Source organism: Anarrhichthys ocellatus, unplaced genomic scaffold (genome assembly GCF_004355925.1).
Source record: "Anarrhichthys ocellatus isolate YVR2014 unplaced genomic scaffold, GSC_Weel_1.0 scaffold100, whole genome shotgun sequence".
Classification (NCBI taxonomy): domain Eukaryota; kingdom Metazoa; phylum Chordata; class Actinopteri; order Perciformes; family Anarhichadidae; genus Anarrhichthys; species Anarrhichthys ocellatus.
The window spans coordinates 196490-220255 of NW_022280130.1; the positions used below are offsets into that span (position 1 = coordinate 196490).

General features: G+C 41.5%; 1 protein-coding gene across 1 annotated transcript in view; it reads left to right on the forward strand.

Moving 5' to 3' along the window:
- Positions 1-23766, forward strand: part of LOC116399063 (integrin alpha-5-like) — a 45918-nt gene that overhangs the window by 18180 nt on the left and 3972 nt on the right. Inside the window, exons 11-26 of the mRNA XM_031875921.1 lie at positions 3863-3915; positions 4859-5067; positions 5865-6056; positions 6134-6179; positions 6267-6380; positions 8229-8284; positions 8823-8980; positions 9804-9941; positions 14190-14257; positions 19600-19750; positions 20097-20189; positions 20697-20776; positions 21783-21863; positions 21986-22091; positions 22597-22755; positions 22877-22972. Coding sequence (XP_031731781.1) covers positions 3863-3915; positions 4859-5067; positions 5865-6056; positions 6134-6179; positions 6267-6380; positions 8229-8284; positions 8823-8980; positions 9804-9941; positions 14190-14257; positions 19600-19750; positions 20097-20189; positions 20697-20776; positions 21783-21863; positions 21986-22091; positions 22597-22755; positions 22877-22972 — 1800 coding nt within the window. The remainder of the gene's footprint in view (positions 1-3862; positions 3916-4858; positions 5068-5864; positions 6057-6133; positions 6180-6266; positions 6381-8228; positions 8285-8822; positions 8981-9803; positions 9942-14189; positions 14258-19599; positions 19751-20096; positions 20190-20696; positions 20777-21782; positions 21864-21985; positions 22092-22596; positions 22756-22876; positions 22973-23766) is intronic.

The window sequence follows — 23766 nt, forward strand, 5'->3', positions numbered from 1 at the left end:
GCGATTGAGTCGCAACCATGCAACATGCAGTCACGAAACTTTACAGATATGTAGTTGAAAATGAAGGACAATTTTGAAGACGGGTGTGGTTGGAGCAAGTACCCCGGAAGTAGGGGGTCAGGAAGTGGGGAAGGGGCCATTGACTGCCCCCCTTTACTCCCTGGATGGTGTGATCCCATTGCAAGATGGTCTCTAGTTTAAGTATGAAGTTCCGTCTTTGTTCTTCCATGGACAGTAGTCAGGTTTCCATCAGAATGTAGTGCACAATTTAACAGAATTTCTAGAAAGTTGGCAAAACAAATATCAAACTAGAGACCATCTTGTAATGGGATCCCACATTAAGTGGGGCGACCAATGGATGGTCTCCGGCTAGTTAGTGGTTTCGTCTACTACTGTCATGTGAATATTAGCAGTTGGAAAAAAGATAAAGATAAACAGTTTGTGGCTATAATTCTCTTGTTGGGTGCCATTAAAACATTGCTGAAGAAGAGGAAGCAATAAGATGAAGTTATTCAAACAGTAGCATTCAAACCCCAAACTGTGGGAAACAACGTAAAAGACAAGATGGAAATATGCAGTTATTGATTTCATGTATTTATTTGAGGAAGGTAACTGTCTCCTCACCGTTCCACACATATCTGATTTAAACTGCCACCCTTTCTCGTCTCTTCAGTGGAGCCGAAGCTGGACGTTCAAGTCGCATGCTTCATGTACTGTATGTCAGGATTTATTGGCTGAGTCTGTTTGCATTGCACTTTGTTTTATAGACAACCACCTTTTGCGATTCAGAAAACGAAAATTGCAATATTTCAAGTGTTTTTGTAATTTGCGGTGGCTCCACTCACGTTTTCAATCCCAAATGAGCCTAACACTGGTGGATGGAAACCTTACTTCAATACTGAGCTTCGGCAAAAACAGATACTAACTCAAAGCAGAAATTTGGCACTAATGTGACTTTAGCTTTGGAAGTTATCCAATTGTTGTCGACCTTAGACTGCTGAAGGCTTCATTTTAGTTTTGGTTCAACTTAAGAATGTATTCTTAAACAAAACGAGGACTCTGTCCCCCATCACTTACATTGAAATCTATTTAGGAAGGGTCCTCTTCACAGCCAGCACTGACAGGAGACCAAAAACTCAACATACTTTCAATGTACATATATGCATTTGAACATTGTTTTGAGACATACTTGAACAGTTTTTAACCTAACCTTTAAGTTGGGACATGCCAGCTACAATATAGGGAAATTAGATTTATGGGTTAGTTTTTTGTGTAATTTAACAAGGATTCATTGTGTAGGTATTGCAAGATGTAATAGCATGTGACCATGCACACATGGGGAAGCATGAGTATGTGTGTGTGTGTGTGTGTGTGTGTGTGTGTGTGTGTGCGTGCGTGTGTCTTCAGTGTGGGAGGTCATCAGTGACTGCTCCGAGGTGTCCGTCTCAGGGCTGAGGGCGCTGAGTAAACTGTTAAGTCACAGTGAGGGTGATCTGAGGTGAACTCCCGGCTGATGGACTCTCTGCTCTCTGGGAGAGAATGCTCGTCCCTCTTGGACTGTGTAGTCTGACTCAGCTGCGAAAACACACCAGAGGGGATTTGTGCAAGAGGCCTGTTTGTTTGTTGAATGAAACCTCAAATTTTGTAATTTGTTATACCAGTAACTATTATTTTAACCCATGTTTCATTTGCTTGGAGCAGACCAATGTGCAGACTTTATACTTCGGTTACTCGATATGATGACGATATATTAGAAAATAGAAATGTGTCAGGTGTCAGAGATTTTGCCATACTGGGGGTATCAGACCATTACGGGGAGAGACTGCTCTGGTTCTGCTTGATTTGAGGATTGATTTTAAAGGTTAATTACCATTATTATTTGGTTATTTTATCTATAAATCTTTTCTCAGTAAAACATGTTGGTCGCCCTTATCCAATTATTATAGTATGATAATTTCAAAATAGTATTTCATTAGTATAAAGTTGTTACTTTACAGAGGTTGTAAATAATTTCAAAATCTGGCACAATTAAATTTTAAAGTAAAGAAGTGTGGAATTTTTTCTACTGCTTTCGTTCTGTTTGCAAAGTTAGCTAACACAATTAAATTTGAAGCTGCATTAACTATTTTTTTGGCAACTTGGCAGCAGAAGAATAGGCTAACACAACATTAACATACAGTATTTTGAGCCAGTATTAAGCACTTTGAATTGCCTTGTTGTTGAAATGTGCTATACAAATAGTTATTCACTCTCCTTTTAGCTCTGTTTTGGTCCCCACCACATCCTGAGGGAAATCTCTGGCTCTTTAACCGATCATGTCAATGTTAGATATGTGACTGGCTGGCTTTTAGATGCTAACTTTGCCTGCTTTTACTGCTTGATGCTCCACTATGATTATCAACTAGTTAAGCTAACTTAGTCTGGTGCTGAGCAGGTAGGGTATAATGGTTTTTTAGAGCTTTTTCTCTGAAAATAGCTGCCTACTGCTAAACTCTGATCCAAAACAGACAAGAAAAGTTGACTTATAATTATTTGTGGGTATGTTATGTGAGCCATTGTTAATATGACAAACATTAGTATTAGCTAAAAAAAAAGTATCTTTCTAAAAAAGGATGTAGATATTCTCCAAACAGTCGTTTCTGACTTATTAAAGCCGTCCTCACCGAAAACCGCTGTGCAAGCAGCTTTTCTATGACCCATATTAACGTTTGTTGTTAGGCGGCGACCTAGCGGCCGTAGTAAGTGTGACAGGAGCATTATTTTAAGGTAGTCTTTTAGGGTACATACATACATTACATTAGTACGTAACGACTTCTCGTACGTAACACAGTAACTTCTAACTTGTACCACAACCTTTTCCTAAACCTAACTAAATAGTTCTATTTCACAACATTAAACAGAGCGGTCGTTTTGGGAGTCATTAGCCAACATAGGTTTGAGGACGTGTCGTATTTAATCCTGGAGTCCTCCACTTGAAGTGGCTATAATTTGTAGTTTTACAATAATAAAATCATGTAATGATGTAAAAGGGCTCACTCTCAATGATGAACCTGAAGGGACTTTTCACCTGCAGCTTTACTCGTTCACCACATGAACTTAAAGGTGATGATATGTCAGTGTTATGTTCACAACTTGGTGTCACTGCCCTCAAGTGGTCAAAAAATACCACGCATAAAATTGTAAGACAGTTCCGAAATACAGCTCATGACTGTGAGAACTGACTTGTGGGCACCTTTCCTAAGCTTGCTGATTTCACCTCACTTCAGATGAACATTAGTGGTGGTTCAGCTCTACAGGAAGTCTTGATCATATGTCTAAGTGTGAATGTATCTGGTAAAGCAGTGCTCCTACAGGGTATCACAGTGAATTTGCCCTGAGCCTCGGTTTGACTTCTGTTGATATGAGCTGTTTTGCATGTGTGATACAGGAAGACAAGCCCAATATTCGGTCTTGCTTTTCACAAGGGTCTCCAAACTCATACCTGCATAGCTACAAATCACTTTGAAGTGAGAGTCTCCCCAAGAAGTGTAACATGACCCTAATTTATCATATGTGGTATGAAATTAAACCGGAAAAACTCAAGCCCCACGAGTGAGTTTTAAAGGTGTTTGAGTCCCCGATCCCCGGACCCCCTACCTCTCCTCAGGAGCTCTAACACTGAGCTCCATGAAAAGGGAGAAGAGGAGACCCCAGGGGACCGTGGGATTGAGAGATTGAGGAGGAAAGCCTCTGGGGGTGGTGGTGGAGGGTACAAAGGAGGAAAAAAAAGGGACATGGAGAGAGAAAATGAGAGAAAAGAAAGGGATCTGTACACCGTGGTGTGATTACAGGCTAACTGGGTCTTGTTTGTAATGCGTTCCAGATGGGGTCCTACTTCGGCTACGCGGTGGCCGCCACCGACATCAACAACGATGGGTGAGTGGACGGAGTGACGGCAGGACATGTGATGGCAAATAAATTAGTATATGGAGAGCAAAATGACAGAGGAGGTAGAGAAATGAAAAATAGAAAATGAGACTAAAAGTGAAAGATGTGGTCACTGAAACAGTGTGTGACCGTTTGGAAGTTTCCAATGTTTCAGTTCTGTCACCCTGTGACTCTCTAAAGTGTCATGAAAATATCTGAAAATGCTCTCATTCTGTCTGTATAGCTCCTCTCAGTCTAAAGTTCAATTTCACTTCCCTAAACCTGGAAGAAGCATACAATTACAAAAGTCATGTTTTTAAGGTTTCAGTGTAGTTATTTGAACATGTTTTGGTAGTTGTACTGTATATGCGTTTATTCAGTGTTTTTGTGTTGCTATTAATTTAGTATCAGTGAGTCAGATGGACACACATGATTTTTAACCATGTTCATCACTCTAACGACCACAACTTTCAACAGGAAACCTCCACTTTTCTTTAGCCAACTACGCTGTGCAGTTGAACATCATTTTACAGTAAACACTAGTGGAGATCCTTAAAGGTGACATATCGTGCACATTTTTCAGGTTAATACTTGAATTTTGGGTTTCTACTGTTTACACATTTAAAAGTTTTTGTCATTTACTGTCTGTCTGAATATTGCCGTATTCACTCTCTGTGTCAAACGCTTCGTTTATGCGTCTGTCTCTTTAAGATCCCCTCACAACAAAAAGCCCAATCTGCTGTGATTGGCTTGTCAGAAAAATTGGGGGGGAAAAAGTGGAATACGATGGTTTTTTCCGAAAATACTAAAAGGGAAAACCAAATGATAAATCACTGCTAAAAACGTACTCCCTAAAATATGATTGATATATCCTTTGCCTTTTGTCGATATCCCTCTTCTCCTTCCACCTTCGTCCCCATAATGTGTCTCGTTCCTTTGCTTCCCTCTCCAGTTTGGATGACCTGGTGGTGGGAGCTCCGATGTTCATGCGTCGAGGGGTCAATGGGCGTCTGGAGGAGCTGGGTAAGGTGTACGTGTACCTCCAGAGGGGCCCTCTGCTGCTGGAGCCAAGCCAGTCCCACCTCCTGGGTCAACAGGCCTTCAGCCGGTTCGGCACGTCGCTGGCTCCGCTGGGTGATCTCAACCAGGATGGATTCAACGGTAGGTGTGCTGCACAAAGCGTGGGTTAAATGTCGGAGAACAATGGCAATAAAGCTAAAATTCATGTGAACGTCTCAAATATATTTTAATATTTATTCCAAAAGAAGAAATTTTCACAAATTTGTGACATTGTATTGACAAAATGGAAAACTCATTTAGCAAGAAAATAATCAGCAGATTAATAGATCATAAAAGAAATGTTATTCAATTGTTTATTCTATAAAAAAGTATGGCTACTTATTGGGTAAATAAGAGTGAAAAACAGAAAGATATTCAATTTACAATAACATTTAGCAGGAAAAAGCAATTTTGGACATTGGAGAAGCTGGAACCAGCAAATGTTCCGCTTTTCTAAAATGTGGGGGCCCTTTGTTTTATTCTACAGGGATTCAGCCAAAGTCAGTAAGAAGTAAATCACCATAAAACAAAGGAAAACACAACAAAATAATCAGTGACCTTTTTTTACTGGCCCACAAAACCACCAGTCCTACCATGGCCTGTGGCAGTGGGTGTTTATACTTCTTTCTGTCTAGAAATGTAAGTACATTGAGCTGTATTCACTGTTTGCTGCTCTGCATGTTAGCGTCAGATATAAGTTATAGATGTACATACAAATAGAGTGCTGCAGGAATGAGTCTTAAAACCCGTAAATGAGTCAGAATCTTTGCACTGCCCGTTCTTGGTTAGATGCCTGAAATAAAGTATATATATATATATATAGATAAAATATATATATACACCATATTTGCGAAAACATGAGATTCTTCACACCGTGTGTTGTGGCTGTTTACAATCAGACATGGCCGTCGGCTGTCCCTACGGAGGAGACGACCAGCATGGATTGGTTCTCATTTATAACGGTCATGCCGGAGGACTGATGGACACGCCCACTCAGACTCTCTCTGGCCAATGTGCTTCCAGCTCTTTCCCAGCCAGTTTTGGCTTCGCCCTGCGAGGAGACAGAGATCTGGATCAAAACGGCTATCCAGGTAGCGTAAACGGGCGTCTACTAACACCTCATCCTCTTCTCTGATGTCTCCATTGAACTCTCTTTCCATTCCTGCAGATCTGGTTGTTGGTGCTTTTGGGGTCGATAAAGCGGTGCTATACAGGTATGTTAAGGGATGTAGGAGTGTATTAACAGATGTATAGTCTCTTGCTTTTATTCTTATCCTTTTGTGGTCCGTCTCTCCAATCAGGGCTCGGCCGATAGTGAGCGCCAGTGCGTCTCTCACGGTGCAGCCGACCATGTTCAACCAGGAGGAGAAGACTTGTGAGCTAATCACAGCGAATGAAACCATCGCTGTGTCTTGGTATGGACGTCGACTATTCTCCTTAAAGAAAGCTCAGCTCCACTTATATCTTAATAGGAAGATTATACACTGTTTGATCCACCATACAGTAGTTGTCATCATAGCGGAAATATCTTTGAATGGTTTGACAAACAGCTTAAGAGTTCTGCGAGTGTGGGCTCTCTGAGAATAACAGAACATGGAAAGTCTTGCAAATGTTGGTTCACTTTCAGCTTTCTAAACTTTACCTCCGGAGAATGTCAAATGACCTCATGTTTGCCAGTTTCCTGTCCAAGCTGCTCCGAACTGCAGTATTCTTAGAACCAGTAGAGGAAAAAAATGAAGAAAAAAAAGAAGAAAAAAAAGGGAAAATTCCCCCCGCTTTCAATCTCAATGAAGCTCTTTCCGCAAGACCGCTCTAACCATCGTATTAAAGATGGAACGTTTTTAGACCGCCGTGAGAGGCGGTCGACAATTCATTTTTTTAAGTGTCTGATACAAGTAGGCCTTGTTTTCGTGTTTATGGGTGTTTTTTTTCGCTGCCGTGGTGACAAAAAGAAGATGAGAGGAGCGGAGGAGAGGAAGTGGGAGAAAGGTGGAGCAGTCATATGGGAAGACAAAACGGCAGAGAGAGTGCAGTTATTAAGACTACCTTATAATAGACTACAGTAAATACAGTATTTGTCTATTAACACGGACCAGAGTTGTTGTAACTAGGTGGTTGGATGTTTGCATGAATAAACATGTGACTGATCTACATAGAGGAAACAGTGAAGACGTGTCGAAACAGGCTGTTATGCGAACATAGGGGTTGTCGACAACAACATCAACAAGCATGACTACGCTACGCCTGCGTCACTGCTTGCATGTTTTTTTTGGAGTTTGCGGATTTCAGATTTGAGTTTTTATGCCATGTGCCGGGGGCAGTGTCGTGTTTTTTGGGGTTGTCCGTCCGGTAACGTGATACCTCAAGAACGCCTTGAACGAATTTCTCCAAATATGGATTAAACATCCACCTGCACCTGATTAGATTTGGGTGGTCAAAGGTCACTGTAAACCTCACGTCCATCATATTCTCGTGAACGTGACATCTCAGGAACACCATGAGTGAATTTCTTCACATTTGGCACAAGCCTCCAATTGCACTAAAGGTTGAACTGATTCGAAATTGGTGGTCAAAGGTCACTGTGACCTCACAAAACCCGTTTTTGGCCATGACTCAATAATTCATATGCTAATTATAACAATTTCACACACATGTCTAAAAGGATAAAATGAAAGTGATGACATTTTGGACAGAAGTCAATGTAAACTGCAGCATGACTGGTTGACAGAGGTATACTACCGCGAGGGGATGATTCCAGTTTTTGTAAAACTCATTTGATCTCTTCTTGCTGTCATGGGGTCGCCATCTTGTTTATAGTGCACATGTGTGGAAGGCGTTCACAGCTGTCCACATCCATGTGTGCATAGAAATATGACCACAACGTTAGAGAGCTTAGAGACTGTGAACACTGAGGCTGATATCAGTGACATAAAATGACTCAACATTAACGCTGGATTACATGTTACATCGTTCTCCTGTAAAATCCCTCGTGCTTAGATAGGCAATCTGAATCCAGCATGGGGATGGCGGACTCAGCCACTACCAATAAAAACTACCATACAGAGAGGTAATTGCAGATGAAAATGTCGAGCATACGCGGTATCAAACATTGGATTTAATCTTGTGAAAATCTTAAAGATTATACATTTTAAGCAGAAAAGGATCGGCTGTACAGAAGTACCTCAAGTCAGTGTAAACACATCTGTAAAAGCTCAGTGCTCAAGTTTTTCCCCCCATATTTTTTGTCTGTGTTCAACCTCCAGTGTCAGCATCGGATTCTGCCTACTGGCTAATGGGAAGCACCTCCCCTCTCATCTAGGTGAGGCACACACACACACACACACACACACACACACACACACACACACACACACACACAGATGGTCCCTATTACCTTGCTTTCTTTGTGTTGCCACAAGTATGCCGGACCTCACTGTGGTCAATTTGGCAGTGAAGATCAAGATTAAAGAACAATCGTGTAAACACAGAGTAACTCGGTGGGCTCCGGCAGTTTAGAAGAAGTGTGTGTGTTCTTACTTTGAGGGTGTGTGTGTCTGTGTTCTCCACATAGTTGTCGTCATGTGGGCCACAGCAAATTCCTCTTTCTGTATGCTGTATAGAGAGCAGAAAATAGAGCATGAAGTAGCTTTACCATAACCATTTTCACCATTCCATGTGTGGGCATTTGGATGTGGTGAGGCACTCGTGTAATGTGTCTGTGCAGATATGCGTTTATGGTCTACATTTACATACATTTTTTGTGTTTAATACAGCCATAGGTGTAGATGAAAGGACGATGCGCGTGTTCGCCGTTTTCTTACTTTGTGCGCGTGTCTTTACGTGTGTATATTTCCAAGGCTTTGTGGTGGAGGTTCAGTTGGACAGTGTGAAGCAGCACCAGAAGGACTCCATCAGGAGGACCCTGTTTCTGGACAGCCAGCAGCCCAGTCTGCTGAAGACCCTCCGCCTCGCCAACGGAGAACGCTTGTGCCACGATGCCAGGATCTACCTGCGGGTCAGTCACACTGGCCATCTCTCGAACCTCAATTTGTCCTTTTTTATTTCCCTCATATTTTTACGCCGCCGTGCGAAAAACTTAAAAGTCTAATTCCCGGGACGAACGTCAATGCCTTTTGTTAATCTTGGCCCTCAGGAGACAGAGCGCCGATTTGTTTTCATTCGAGCCATCTAATCACAGACTTTGTTGCACCTGCAGCACCAGGTGAATGTGATTAACTTGCTGGTAGGGCAGAGGGTAAAAGTCATTTCCTCAAAGACAGGGCTTGAAGTTGCTGTTTGAAGTGCAATTTGAGGCGAAACCAGTACAGTACCAATCTTCTCATCAGTCAGCGGTGACCTGATCAAAGCGATTGCCTGCCAAAAGCGCCTAAGTCGTATGTGTAGATGCTCATTGTAAGGGCATAATGATCAGAGCACTTTGCTCTTTGACCGCACAAGAGATGGTGTGAGCAGAAACTGCCAGTCAACACCATTGTTTGTACACCATTTCTTCCTTTTACTCTGGCTTTGAAGGGGCCACATAGCTGTGGCTGGTTCTTAGAGAAACCTAAAACAGACTATACATTTAGGCCAATAGTTGCTGTTTGAACATCTGCTCTTGATTTTGTAAAGTGACAACTTTTTTTCTCTCGCATTTACTTGGAAGAGGGTTTTTACAATAAAAGGATGGACATTTTTTTGCTTGTCATTGGAAGTGTCTGCTTGTTTCAGATCATTGAGAGCAGACATTAATACACCAGATAATCAACTCTTGGAGACAACAGACGACAAATGTCATTTACATCAGTCACTCACGTAGTTGCATCTCTCTGTTACAGGACGAAGAGGAGTTTCGGGACAAACTCTCCCCCATTTTCATCAGCCTTAACTTCAGTCTGGATCCTCATGCCCCAGTGGACCAGCATGGCCTCAGACCAATCCTGAATTATGAGACAGAACAGCGTATAGAGCAAAAGGTATGTGTATTAACCCATGATGCATCTTGCATTAAAAGGCATTTTGGGGGATTCGGATAGCAATCGGATAGTGCTTCATACAAAGTGCAGATGTAAATCCCGATCGGGCAAACCTCCTCCAGAGGTGGTCAGGGAGTCATTGGGATCACATTGAACACAAGTGTGAATGGAACTGTGTTTTCAATCCACACACAACAACTACGTGAGCGGAAATACTTAATCGCAAACCAGCGAGGAAACTGCCATTAGCAAGTTAGCGAGCTAAGCTACTAGCAAGAACGCTTGTCAAAATGGACATTCAAGACGCTTGGCAATTCATATCCCAATGGAACTATCTGTGATGCAATGGCTAAACAAATGGTGGAGAACGGTTACAACCGGTCCTGTCTACAAGGCCAACGAGAGGAGGATGTTGGGTCGTTTGAGCTGGAGAGAGAGATCATAGCACAATGTGGACACCGGAGATATTACATATTGATACTAAGTGTAAATGCAATCTGGTTGATGTCGAGATACAATCTTGATACAAGACGTATGTTATTGCTACGTGTAAAGGGGGGGTTTTCATTATTTTCTAACTGTTGCATTAAAGTTTGCACACGATGCCCGGCCATTTATTCAGCCCTTAGTGTAATTATCAGAAGTATAATGTTGCGTAATTCTTTCCATCACTTGCACTAACAGGCGCTATTTTAGCTAACGGAACAGACTCGCTCTTCAACTCACACGCGTGTGAAGTGAGTAACTGTTTTTTCCGGTCTTGGCTAGCATTGTGAGTAAACGGTTACTATGGCCAACTAAACAAAGAAGTGTGATGAGCACGGGCGATAAAAACGCAGTGAGGTCCCAAAAACGTGCCTGTAATACCGCTTCTGGCTACAGGTGCCGCCAAAGAGAACAAAAACTAAAATCCTTGAGAGTGTAACTTTAACGTGGCGTAACTTTATAAAAAGAAAAATCTGCGTTAAAAGTTTGAGGTTCGGTTGCTATTTCTGTATTTTAGATATTCAAAAGTAATATTGTTTACCACTTACAGTGTATGCCGCTTAAACGTGATGTGCAATAAATGTATGTCAGAAATATCCAGGTTGAGAAATCCTCCCTAAATATCCAACCTGGAAATCCATGAAGCGCTGTTGTGTTTCAATACTTCATGGGAGTTTAAAAGTGCAAAAATTTGAAGTGCATCTCTGTGTCGAGTTGCAAACTGTATCTATGTTTAACATTACCACATTGAACATCTTGCCCACACCACTTATATGGCCACACGCCTCGCATATTGTGAACCGAGCTGATAGTCACCGCAGTGCTTACCAGTGTAGAGAGAGAGCATGACAGACGGCATGATGAATATTTTCACTAAACGCGACCTAACAATCCAAAATCGTGTACGAATGGCGTTACGCAGCGGTTCTCTGCAGGCCTACTATGCAGGTTTAACTTCACCCTCCATACCACAGCACAACTCTCCCACTGTTTACACTGTGCACGCGGGGGAATTTATTTGAATGGTGCAGAAGGAGGTTACAGGCCCGCCATTTTAACATTGACATTAAATGTAAGGCCGTTCTGCCAAAATCCCATATGGTTCTAGGTTCAGGGTCAGCCCTGGCAGAGTGTGAGCATATTAATGGCACTCTGGTCTCCCTTGGTAATGTTTCCTATTTGACGAGTCGGAAGGTTTATGGAGGACTGGCGAGTCATGGCTCTGCAAAAAACACAAGGGGGGAGGGACACAGCTCCGTTTGGGCGGGGCGGCGCTCAGCTCGCAGACATCTGGTTGTGGTTTGTTTATGTATGTTGCCAGTGGTCTCCTCCACCGGGCGAGAGCCAGAGCCTGAAAACGTGCACATGTTTATGCAAGTGATATATGGTGAAGTGACTGCGATGTAGTGTGTACAACATTTACTTGTTTTTGACAGAATAAACCAGCTTTTTTTTTCTCGCCTAGAAGCCTTAAAGGCAACACTGTGAATTACATCTGTTCTTGTCCCTCCTTCTCCCTAAGTGAAAGGAATCACTTAGCTTAGGCGATGGCTACTAGTAGACTGATGCTTCATAATAACACTTCAGTTTGCATTGTGTAAAGTGACCCTAGGCTCCATATTGACAATCTAGCATACACTATTATTAGCTCTGTCTCACCCATCGTATTTAAATGGAGTGGGTCTGACTATTTCTAGCTATTATTTTTTACATATATTGTGGCAATGATGTAACGATGCACTGTAGTGCAATGTTAACAGTTCTATATATGGGATTTAGAGCATTAATATAGCAGCAAACAACCTTTTGCAATGTAAAGATATAGCGGAGTAATGTCTACCTTTGCATAGAAGGAAGTCGCTCTCCCTTCGTGTGTGTTGTAATCCGAGCTGCTCTGTGCTTTGTTTACATACCTGGGCCGGCCGCGCATTCTGAGCGAGTCTCTCTGTCGTGCCACACTGGCTAGCTGGTGGCTGACAGCTGCGACAGTAACAGTTGTACGGCGTCATCGCTGAAGCGTAGCAGCCACCCTCCAGGTTTGCCCCAGGGAAAAAAACAGTAGCTCGGCACTGTTGCTATCGTTAGCACCGTCAGCTGCTAGCCGCCGGCTCACCCATTGCCATGTTGAGAGCCGTGTGGAGGCAATAGATATGCTCTGAATTCCGTATTGAGCACTTTTAAAATCATTGCTGGGTGTGGTCACAATGCAACAGGCCATAATTCTGACCACACCTACAGTTAAGATTTTTGTGACATCAAACCTCCAATATTCAGACCATCATGTTTTTTTCACTAATAGCCATTTAATGTACTTACGTTCCATAATTGCCTCGCTCTACACGGTAGGTTTTATTGATGCTGGCAGAGTCCGCCTTTCTACACAGGATTCAAATTGCACACGCCGTAGGTTTGAAGGTTTTTCCAGTGATTTGAAATTATGACTTCTCAGGAATATATCACTCTTTTCCCAGAAGTCCTTGGATTTTTCTCCATGAATGTAGTCCGATGTTATTCTGTCAGATTTTTCATATCTGACAACAATTTTTATAGAATCATTAGACACATTATTTCACAAAGTACAGTACAGGATGTTTAAGCAGATACTGTTTGACAAAACAATTCTGTTATTATACTGCTACGAATTTTAATTTGGCAGTGCCTGAACATTTAATACAGTTTAGCATGTAACGCCATAGCCAGTGGTCTTCCAGGTCTGATTTTGAGACCTGTGTTTTCATCATTCAACAGGCCAACCGTGGGTTGTATTGTTTTAAAGCTGGAGGGGAAACATGGATCTCGCATGGTCAAACATATGGGAAGATGAGGAGATGAAAGTGAAAAAGAGATGAAAAGTGGTCAGAGGGGAGGGAAGATAAGTCAGTAGTCATCACTCAATCTTAAATCTATTACTGAGCGCGTGTGATCCTGTCTGTTTGGTGTTAAATCAGCGATAGATATCCTCTTGAGTCCTGAGTGGATGTAAAACCGGGGACTTGGATGAGGAATCTCCACTGAGACACCGTTAACCATTGCCAGGCTGATTCTTTGCTCTCTGTAGCATTCTTTGGGAATCTAATGTTTCCCATATGTTGGAGAGATGAGGGTATGGCACCAATGACACTGTGAAGCTACTTGGGAGGAATGGTGGAGAGACAGAAAAGGAGAAAAGCAAAGATCTGAAGGGACGCACTGGGGAAAAAAACAATGCGTCCAAATCAAATCACATTAATCTTTTACTGTGGTTTTTACCAAGTCATTTGTCACAAAAGACTAAAGCGCAGATTTAGCCCAACTCTCTTTTAAATGTGAGGTTTTCCCTCCTTGTGATCGAGGCTTTTCCGCAAAAATGCAACCCTTGTTTGGGTGGAATACATCTTCCTTTCATTCTCTTAAAAACCTTCACCATGTTTTCTCTATTCTTCCTTTTCTTTGTTTCCCACATGTAAAGTGCACATTACTTTAATGCCACAAACATGAAAGGATGCTGCGTTCGCACACATTCTTGGCATCTGGTTGTCACAAATATTGTTACAGTTTTGTGCATGTATGGAGAAGATGTATACTGTATATCCTCTCTTATCCTTTCATTAAATCACGAGCAGTGTGCTGGCTTCTGTAAACATTCACTTCCTCGGGAGCTTTTCTCTCTCCATACCTTTGGACCCCGTTCCCTAGATAGCCCTCTCTCTTTTTCACCCATCATAACCATCCTTCACTCCCCCCTCTTCCCTCCATTTATCTCTATCCTTCTCCCTTCCTCAGGCCCAGATTCAACTCGATTGCGGAGAGGACAACATCTGCGTCCCTGACCTCAAGCTGGCTGTTGACGGGTGAGAGGAAATCACCCTCTCTATTACTTTACCTGATTCAACAAACACAACTTAAACTCTCCAGTCGTGCTTTGCTAAACAATTTCAACAGTGTCTTTTTTTCCCTGTACGCGACTGATAAAACACAACAGAAATTCAAGCTATTCTGAGGCAAGCTCTTACATTTGTCATGAGAAACACACACAAAAAATGCCACAGCACAGGTCATACTGCTCAGAGCAGGATTGATCGAGTTATTTGACCACTTGAATAAGCTGTGAATTTGAAATTAAGTTGATATGGCTATGGTGTTAGCAAACACTGTTTACACATTCAGCAGACAGAGCAACATTAGGATTCATTAGCTGTCATGTTTCTCGACACCAAATTAATGTAAGTCCAATGTTCCCTCTCTTTTACCTCAGTTTTTGGTCTCCAACTCCAACTGTCGCAAATTCAAAACACTTTGTGCGTGCAGTCTAGAGCAAAACATGGCACAAGGTTGTTGAATTCCTCCCTAATTGACACAGAATTTCAAACTGAATCGATTCAAACTGCAGATTGTTTTTCTGATGATTGTTTATCATTCTTAGCTTTCTTGTGCAGTTAGCGGCACACGTGACAGAGTTTTAAGCTCAGGGGTATGACAAAGATCCAAGGGTGTAGGTTTTTTATTTCAACATTGGGGGTGGGGGGGGGCACATACAGAAATGTAAACATGTTTATTCATTTTAAGGAAAATATGAAATTCAGGCGGCAGTTGACAATTTAGAATACGAAAATATATTATAATTAACTCCTATATGTTTCAGCAAGATTTCTGCTCTTGTTTAAAACTGCACATTCCAAACATATCCCACATATTGGTGTTCTCTGAGAAGAAGAAAAAATTGTAATTTTATGAGAATAATGTCATAATAATGCAAGAAGAAAATCGACCTACCCTATCGTCTGCTTTGCATTACGTTATTGCTCTGCTGATATGGAAGTATCCCCTTCAGACTCTGGTCTTTGAATTGTCTGGGAAAGTTTTGGGAAGCGGCTGTGCGCCGTCGTTCATCCGAGGTGGACCAAAACTAACTGAAAACACATCTGATCAGTTATAAATCTCAGTATTGTTAACATCACCACCGCCGATAAAGTTCAGCTCACAGCTGCTTCAGCAAGCTTTTCAGTAAGAAACATCTGGAGTCTGGAAACTAGAAATTGGGACGCAGAGACAGCGACACAGAGCTGCTCATCTTATTATAACATTATGAATTAATTCTCTAAATCTCAGATTATTTTTAGAGGCTCTAATACTCAGTCATTGTTTTTTTGCTAATTTGTAACTGCATTAGATCAGCTGTTTTGATCAAAATGATTGCTAAGGACAATTCAGTAACAGCTGGATGTTGGTAGGGACATGTCCCTACAGTCTCTACTAAATTCTAAGCACTTGCAAAGATCCCCCAGACAGAATCCATTTATGGATGTTGCAGTTATATGGCGTGAGCCTCGCCCATTAGGCTACCAGGTCATCCCAGTTATTCATGGTTTTAAAGGTATCATAAGTAATGCTGATGGTTCCATGTTATCATGTTATCCCACTGATCATTATGGCCTGCGCAATATGTATACATGCAGGGTTAAAAATCTTAAAAAGTCAACTTTTCAAATGTTTTATGAGGAAGTAAATGCTTTCAAACATATTGTTTTAAGCCTCAAGGATACATATGGTAAAAACACAAAACACTGACAATAAGACACTACACAGTACCTTTAAACTCAGAGTTAGTTTCTCCAGTGAGTAAACTAGTGATAATCAATGAAGCATAAGTATTGTTACTGTGCTTGTGTTCCTTATGCAGGGAGAGACAGTGAGTTTGGTGAAAGACAATCAAAGAGAAAGAGCGTGGTCATGATACTCAAACAAATAAACAGGATTCAAGACACAAATGATGAGACGCTGTTTACAGCTCATAACATGCCAACACTGGAGCGAAGATGTAGAGGAAAGATTCACACGAGTTATGATTAATCATTTATCATCGTTCGTGGGTGGATGCCAGCCAAATATTTGGCAGTGTCTCCGTCCATTCACAAAGCGAACACACTCGTACACAGACACACATACACAGACACACACACACACACACACACTCTCTCCTCTCAGCCAGCTCTGCTAAGAGCAGTGTTTCGCATTACGTGGCCATGTGATTTCTCTCAGCTGCAGAAGTACAACCGGTGAGAAAAGTCTCCCATGAAAACTCGAAAGATCGGCATTTGTTGCCACGGTACCAAACCTCCAATGATTCAGCGTTCTCACTAAACAGAATTTTGCTTCGCTGACACACTATGAGACACAGTGCTTTTCTCTTGATAGCCGAGAATTTGCAAAGGGTTGGATGTTTAACATTCACAACCCTGTCACTGGTGTTTTGATTTGTAACCCCATGGCTTCAATTATGCTTTTATGAGCTTCATGATCCACCGTTATATTTTCCCAGAGAATGAAACTCTGTGTTGTTAACATCTCAACCATATGCTGCAGATTCTGTGCTCAGCATCTGCTGAGTGTTGTTGTTAGGATTTACAGCGTTGCTTCCTCTGCATTCGGTAAACTTGCCCGGGCATAATTAAAATCATCTGGTGGTTGTCTTACCTAGCGAGGGGTCACTGCGTCCAGACCGGTGGGGGGGGGGAATGAAAGAGAAACCCTGATTCTGACCCTCAACCAGACTCCTTTCTGCTCAACAGAAACATGAATGTACCACCACAAAGCATAGCGGCTGGGGGAGGGTTGGAGTCGGGAGAGTGTTGAGAGGATTTATCATTCTCACTGAAAGTGTGTTTGCACACAGGGGTGTCACTGTGAAGACGGCGGGGTAAGGCGGGGGTCGGTTTCCTGAGACAAATCACAGTGATCAGATTTGGGTCATTTCCCCGGGACAGCCACGGACAGATACGCGTGGAGAAAATGGCCTTCGGGGACCGTCTGAAACAGAGATGCATTGTCTGGAAGGACTTCACGTCCCTGCTTTTCATTATGTTTTACAATTGCTTCCCTGGCATTTTGGCCATGCCCTGCACAGAGTCACTTCAAATGAGCAGCGCAGCAGAGGTAGCACTAACAAAAGTATGCCAGCGAACAGAGGCTGTAAACTGAGGCCCTTATTTTCAGTCATTTTGATTGCAGTAGATAAAAATGGCCTTTGTGTAATAGATACTCATGGAAAATACTACTTTAAAAGAAAAAGTTTACAGCCATGCAGTACAGGCTCTGTGAGGCTGTGCTAAACGGTGTTGCTTTGAGCTAAATGCTAATGTTAGCATGCTAACATGCTGCAATGACAATGCCATCATTCTGATGTTTAGCAGGTACATAAACCATGCTCACCTTCTTAGTTTATTCATCAAGAAAAAATGTAAACTGAGGCGAATGGGAATGTTGTTACTTTTGCAGGTATTTGAAGTATTGGACAAAAGTGAACCTGAATTTCAGGGATCACTTCAGTTATTCACTTCAGTAAGCTACGGGAGACGTGGATGTGTGTATCCAATTTCATGGCAATTCATCTAATAGTTGTTGAGACACCAGCCTCGTGGTGGCTCTCAAGGAAAAGTTGAGGATCACAGGGGCTTTATAAGCATGAATATCTGTACAAACCCTCTGGTAGATGTTGCGATATTTCACAGAATAAGTCAAAGGTTTGACCGGATGGCAGATGGTCCTCTGCGGACCGCTGTGGTGCAAAGTTTCTAGGTTAATCGGGAGGAGAGAGTTTGTGTACTATTGAACGTAATTGTGGAGTGACCTCTGACCTCAGATTTACTCTTTCTCTTAAGAATTAAATTTGGAATTTCAACTCCTCACCCGATATGAAGAAATTAGTTCTTTGTCCGGATCGTTATGAAGTCAATCAGGCCTCCTCTGGTCATCGGTCCCCTCTCTCTGTAATGTCTCGAGGTATAGGGCAGGATCACATTGATGGATCCCGAATTGATCAGTTACCGACGTCCTCGGAGTCCCGACGGAGTGTCAAACGTCCCATCTGGGGTGCCAAATTGTGGTGGAAAATTTCTAGGTTAATCGGGAGGAGAGATTTTTTGTTCTCCAATCAATAATGAAGTCATCAGAAGATTCAAAGTTGTCTTTTTCCATTTATTTTCTTGCGCAAGAGGGAAGAAAGCACAGCAACTACGTATTCAGTAGACTGCGTGAAACCTTCTTCGAAGTGCAATATTCAACATCATTTATGCATACAAAAGTTCACGCCTTTACAACTTCAGATAATGCGTCAAAAGGGGAGTAAAAGTATTTCAGACAAAGGATGTCTGTTAGTCAAGGTCTCTCTGTGTCTCCGTCTTACCAACAAAGAAACGGTGTACAAGATAACAAGACACCTGGATACTAAACTAATTAAAATCATCTCCTGACTTCCTCACATCGAGTAGTACATTCTGTAAACATTACACATGATACTATAACATAACCTAACTTATATACGTGGTCAAGATATCTGTATTACGATCTATACTATAACATAATTTCCCATTACACCGCGAATGTCTGTTCAGAATTTCATGGTGAGCTGTCTAATAGATGTTTATATCTGGGACAAAGGGGTGGACCGACAGACCAACGTTGCCATTCACGGAGCCATGGCGAAAACTTTGATTCATCATCATATAGTTTTATTTTATTTTGGGGATTTTACTTTCGAAAGTGTTTTAGGAACTATTTAAATGATACTTTAAATGTTCTTTGAATTGAAGCTACAACAACGTTGTTTAAGCTGAAATGTGTGACTCCCCAATTGTTGCTGCAATGAAGGAGGTTTTTATCTTTACTATAAAACATTTTCTTTTCTCAAGTAAGTAATCAAATAATGAAGGAAGTTCAACAGCAATACTAAAAAGCATAAAAAGGCCATTATAAACATTGATTGATATACGTTGATAAAGTTGTTGAACTTTTGGATTTTTGGTTTTAAAAGTCACTTTTCCTCTTGTGTCTGGAACAAAGCATCCACACTGGAGTTTCAAGACACATCTGAACCTCACTTGTCAATATTTTTATATTATCAATGGATCAAATGATTATGTGTAACATGAAAAAGGGGACGCTCGCAGTGATGAACACACGTGGAATTATCACCTAATTCTGCTGTTTCCCTCAGCTCTACGGAGCGTTTAGCATCTTTTAGCTCATTGTTTTGTTTTTATGTAGCATCTTTTTTTAAAGAAGAATTTTAAAAGTGCACACTAGAATACATCTTTTTTCAACATTTATTTTTAAGTAATTTACGACTTATAATTACATTCATTGTGCAGATGTTACTGCAATTTGCAACAACCTTGTTGTGGTTCTCCTCTCCCAGGGACAGAGCAGAAGTTTACCTGGGTGACGAAAACTCATTGAGCCTGACGTTCAATGCCAGGAATGAGGGGGAGGGAGGGGCATACGAGGCCGAGCTCTACGTGGTGCTTCCCCCAGAGGCCGACTACAGCGGGATAGCACGCAACAATGTGGTGAGCAAGACAACTGTCACTGTCACTTTACCCAGTGACTACACCGGTAATAAGTATTATATCTTTATTACTGATTATTCTCCAATGTAAGCACAAATAACACATCTCTGGCTTTGTTAACAATACACAGCATGTTTGCTCATTATTTTAATTTTATTGTCTAACAAAGTAGCACTTGAAAACAGCGCACTGTTGAAAACAGAGCAAACCCACATTGTGTACTTTCCCACCCGTTTCTTAGCAGAATAAAAACACAGTATAAGAAAAAATACAAAAAAAACAATCCTTGTGTTTAGTTATCCAGTAATCTTGATATTAGTATTTGATGTTTTTGTGTCCTCTCCAGAACTTGACTCAGCTGACGTGCAGCTATGAGGCAGAAAACCAGACCCGCTATCTGCTGTGTGATCTGGGAAACCCCATGAAGTCTGGTACCAGTGTAAGAGCCAACAAAGCCCGCATGTTGTCTTTGGCATTTTTCAGTTTTTCTGTCTCAGGACAATTAAGTCAAGTCAAATTGTTCCGGCATGAAGTAATTCATACACAAACTCCACATTTTTTTGCATTGACTTGATAAAACATACAAAACATAAATCAAACTCGGATGCAGATATAATATCCCCTGTTTCCAAAAGCAGGGGGATATCTCAGACCAGAACAAGAGTCCAGCGTCAGTTTGATTATTTAAACGGCATGTCAACTTTTCATCACCACCAATAGAATCAGCTGGACTTCAGTATGTTAATATTGGGGGGGGAGGCCATGTTTAGATCTCTTGAAAGCTCCGGAGGGAGTGTAGAAAAGTATTGAGTATGTGGAAAAAAAACTAAAAACAAATGACAGAACTAAATCCAATGCAAGACATCACGCTTATGTTTTTTTATATTATTCATCTCTCATGTTACTTGGAATTAATTGGGTACATTTCCTGTGGGTCATTTCCTAGTTACGGGCCGGCCTCCGGTTCACGGTGCCCAGACTGAAAGATACTCACAAAACTGTACAGTTTGAGCTCCAAATACGAAGGTAGGTCACTTTTCAGACAATCTGGCACTGTACAGTGAGATAGGTTCATGTGTGGTATCCGCACGTCCTTTAATTAATGTCCAAATAGAATGTTATGCAGGTGTATGTTTGATTTAGTTTCATTTTGAAGCAGTGTGTTAGCACCCATTAATGTCATAATTTCCTGAAAGATTTAATAAAATGTTCTCTTAACCTGAACGAAAATGTAATAAAAATCCAATAATGTGATAAAATGTCCTGACCGATATTGTAAAAACCTTTTTCCTGCGGTTACCCAAACCATGAGGCTGTGCACTTACAGAAATTGAAGGTTCCATTGTCGACGCAAAGTTGTGCTCACTTTGCAACTGCAACGCTACATAAAATACGAGACTGAGATTGAATTGACTGATGGTGTCTAATCTAAGATCCACTCTGATCTAACGGACGATCCTCGCATAACGACCAATCAGCACAATCAGCATTGAGATCTGGGCAGGTCCAAGCCAAGGCTTTGCTTTTGTTGACATACATGAAGTCAGGCTCAAATGTTCGTGTTTTCAGTAGCATGACACGGACATCGTTATACATTTTGTGTTCTTGCACACTCTTACGAGAAAAAAAGCACACTTCTTTTTACACGATTGCAGTATCCGTTAAAATTATTACATCATCAGTTTTGAAAAAAAGAAATGAACCCACGTCAGGACATTTATTACATTATTGGTCAAGTTATTGTGTTATTGGGTTCTATCATATTTTCGATCATGTTAAGGGCAATTTTTTTACACTTTAAGGAAAGTATTACACTCGTGCTACAAGCAGCTACACATTTTTTAAAATCCAGTTTCTTTTTTTTCTGTTTTGACATTTTGTAAGTATTAGATTTATATTTTTGATACTGTAGGAATCAATATTTCAAAACCCAGACTTCATGATATCTTGACAAAATTGTATTTAGGAAACAGTTTCGCCAGGTGATTGATAAATGTTGCTTCAGAAACAAAGTTTTGTCTTTCTGTCATAGTAAAAATGCAAACAACTCAGAGAGTGAGGTGGTGCTGTTTGAACTGGAGGTGGTTGCCATGGCTGACGTGATTTTGCAAGGGTGAGGCTTCAAGGCCCAAGTCCTCCACTACATCATTGCATTAACATTTTTGAATCGTTCTTATCATTGTGGCTCGGCCAAGTTAACTGCCCCAAAACAACCTCTGTGTTTTTCTGTTGCAGTGTTTCTCGCCCAGACAAAGTCATCCTTCCCCCCCCCAACTGGAGTGTTAGTCAGAGCCTGAGGGGAGAGCAGGACATCGGCCCTGAGCTTCAGCAGGTCTTTGAGGTACGCCGACACAGTTCTTACTGCTCTCACATATCTGTTTCAACATTTATGTTGAGCGTTTATTAAGGGACTGTATGGAAATTATAATTATTATGAATGTTATTTTTATTTTTGCTGAAGGGAGGGAACAGTAAAAGGGTCTTTTATTTATTTTTTCTAACCCCATGTTTAGATTTTATTTTGGCTTTCCCTTGTGATATGTATTATAGTGAAAAAAGAGATCAAATAGTTACATTAACAAAATGCCATATGCAGAGGTCAACACACCTGTCTCTGTAAGAGGCCTTTATTTTCCTCACCACAATCAAACAAGTATTTTCCAGGACCAAAATGTCCATACTGAGAAACATAATGCAGGTGGAGCTAATTAGTTACTACTGATTGAACATTATCTCGGACAAAGTAAAAGACCTGGGTGTGGGTCATGAAAAGTGACATTAGGAAATAACAAGTAAAATAATAAAATGTGACATTTTGAAATAAAAACCCAACCTCTCTCTTTCAGTTGGTGAATAACGGTCCCAGCGTGGTCAGCCAGTCCACTTTAGAGGTGAGGTGTCCTCTGAGGGCTCACGGCCACGAGCTGCTCTACCCTGTGGAGGTGGTCACCGAGGGGCCGCTCAGCTGCTCCTCCAAACACACCTTCAATACACTGAAACTCAAGGTGAGGACACGCACACACGAAAAACACAGCTCGGTTGGCGAAACCGTTACCCTTGACCTAATCTTGGCCTCGAACATTTGATCGTCTGCTGATGACTCTGTCGATGTGTCGATGGATGCAGCTCCAGCCTCCAGCAGCAGAGCTGAAATCCAGCACTGAGCACCAGATCCGGAGGAGGGACGTGTACAGAGACCTCCTGGCTGAACAAGGAAACCTGGTGAGACAACATGGAAGAGAAATAGTTGTAACAATGAACGGGAATATGTTTTCTGCCGAGCTGCTGTAATACAATCTGCGGAGTTCTTCACCTTGAGTCAAACCACCCGTGGTTACATGCCAATCATTTAACAAGATTAATATTCAATTTATCAAATGGTGTTGTTCAGCCTAGCTTAGCACAAAGACTGGGAGCAAGGTGGAACTAAGCTAAGGGAACAGTAGTTCTTTTTTTTCCATTCAATTGTCAAGCAAATTTTAAGCAAAGCAGAAGAAGAAGCAGAGGTTGCGAACCGGAAACAAAACAAGTCGACTTGACCATCGAACCACGAGGGGAAATGGGGAGAGGTCTTCAGGGCAAGTTTTAATGGTTCTTTCATGTCAGGTAGCATTGGCCATGTTTCATGTTTCGTGCTGTCTGGAGACAAAGACAATATAAATATGTATCAGTGACGACGCCGACAGCAGAAACAGCTGATCTGTCACGTGAGTTAAATGTTCGCTATACGTCAGAACTTATTCGGCAAAGGTGTTTTCACAATCCATTTAGCGCATTGACTCTTTTTTTCTGACGAAGGCAAAAAAACACCTCAAGCGGGTATACAAACTATTTTGCCAAATTGAGGAAGTTTTATCGAATTTTACCATTTCCATACAGCTTTTCGAATGCAACACTTCAAAATTTGCGTAATAAAGGAAATGTTGATGTAAACACAGCTGATGTGTTTTCCAGTAACTCAAAAACCACAGTATTTTTTAACTTGATGGCAGACCTAGCTAACAGTTGTTCCTCAT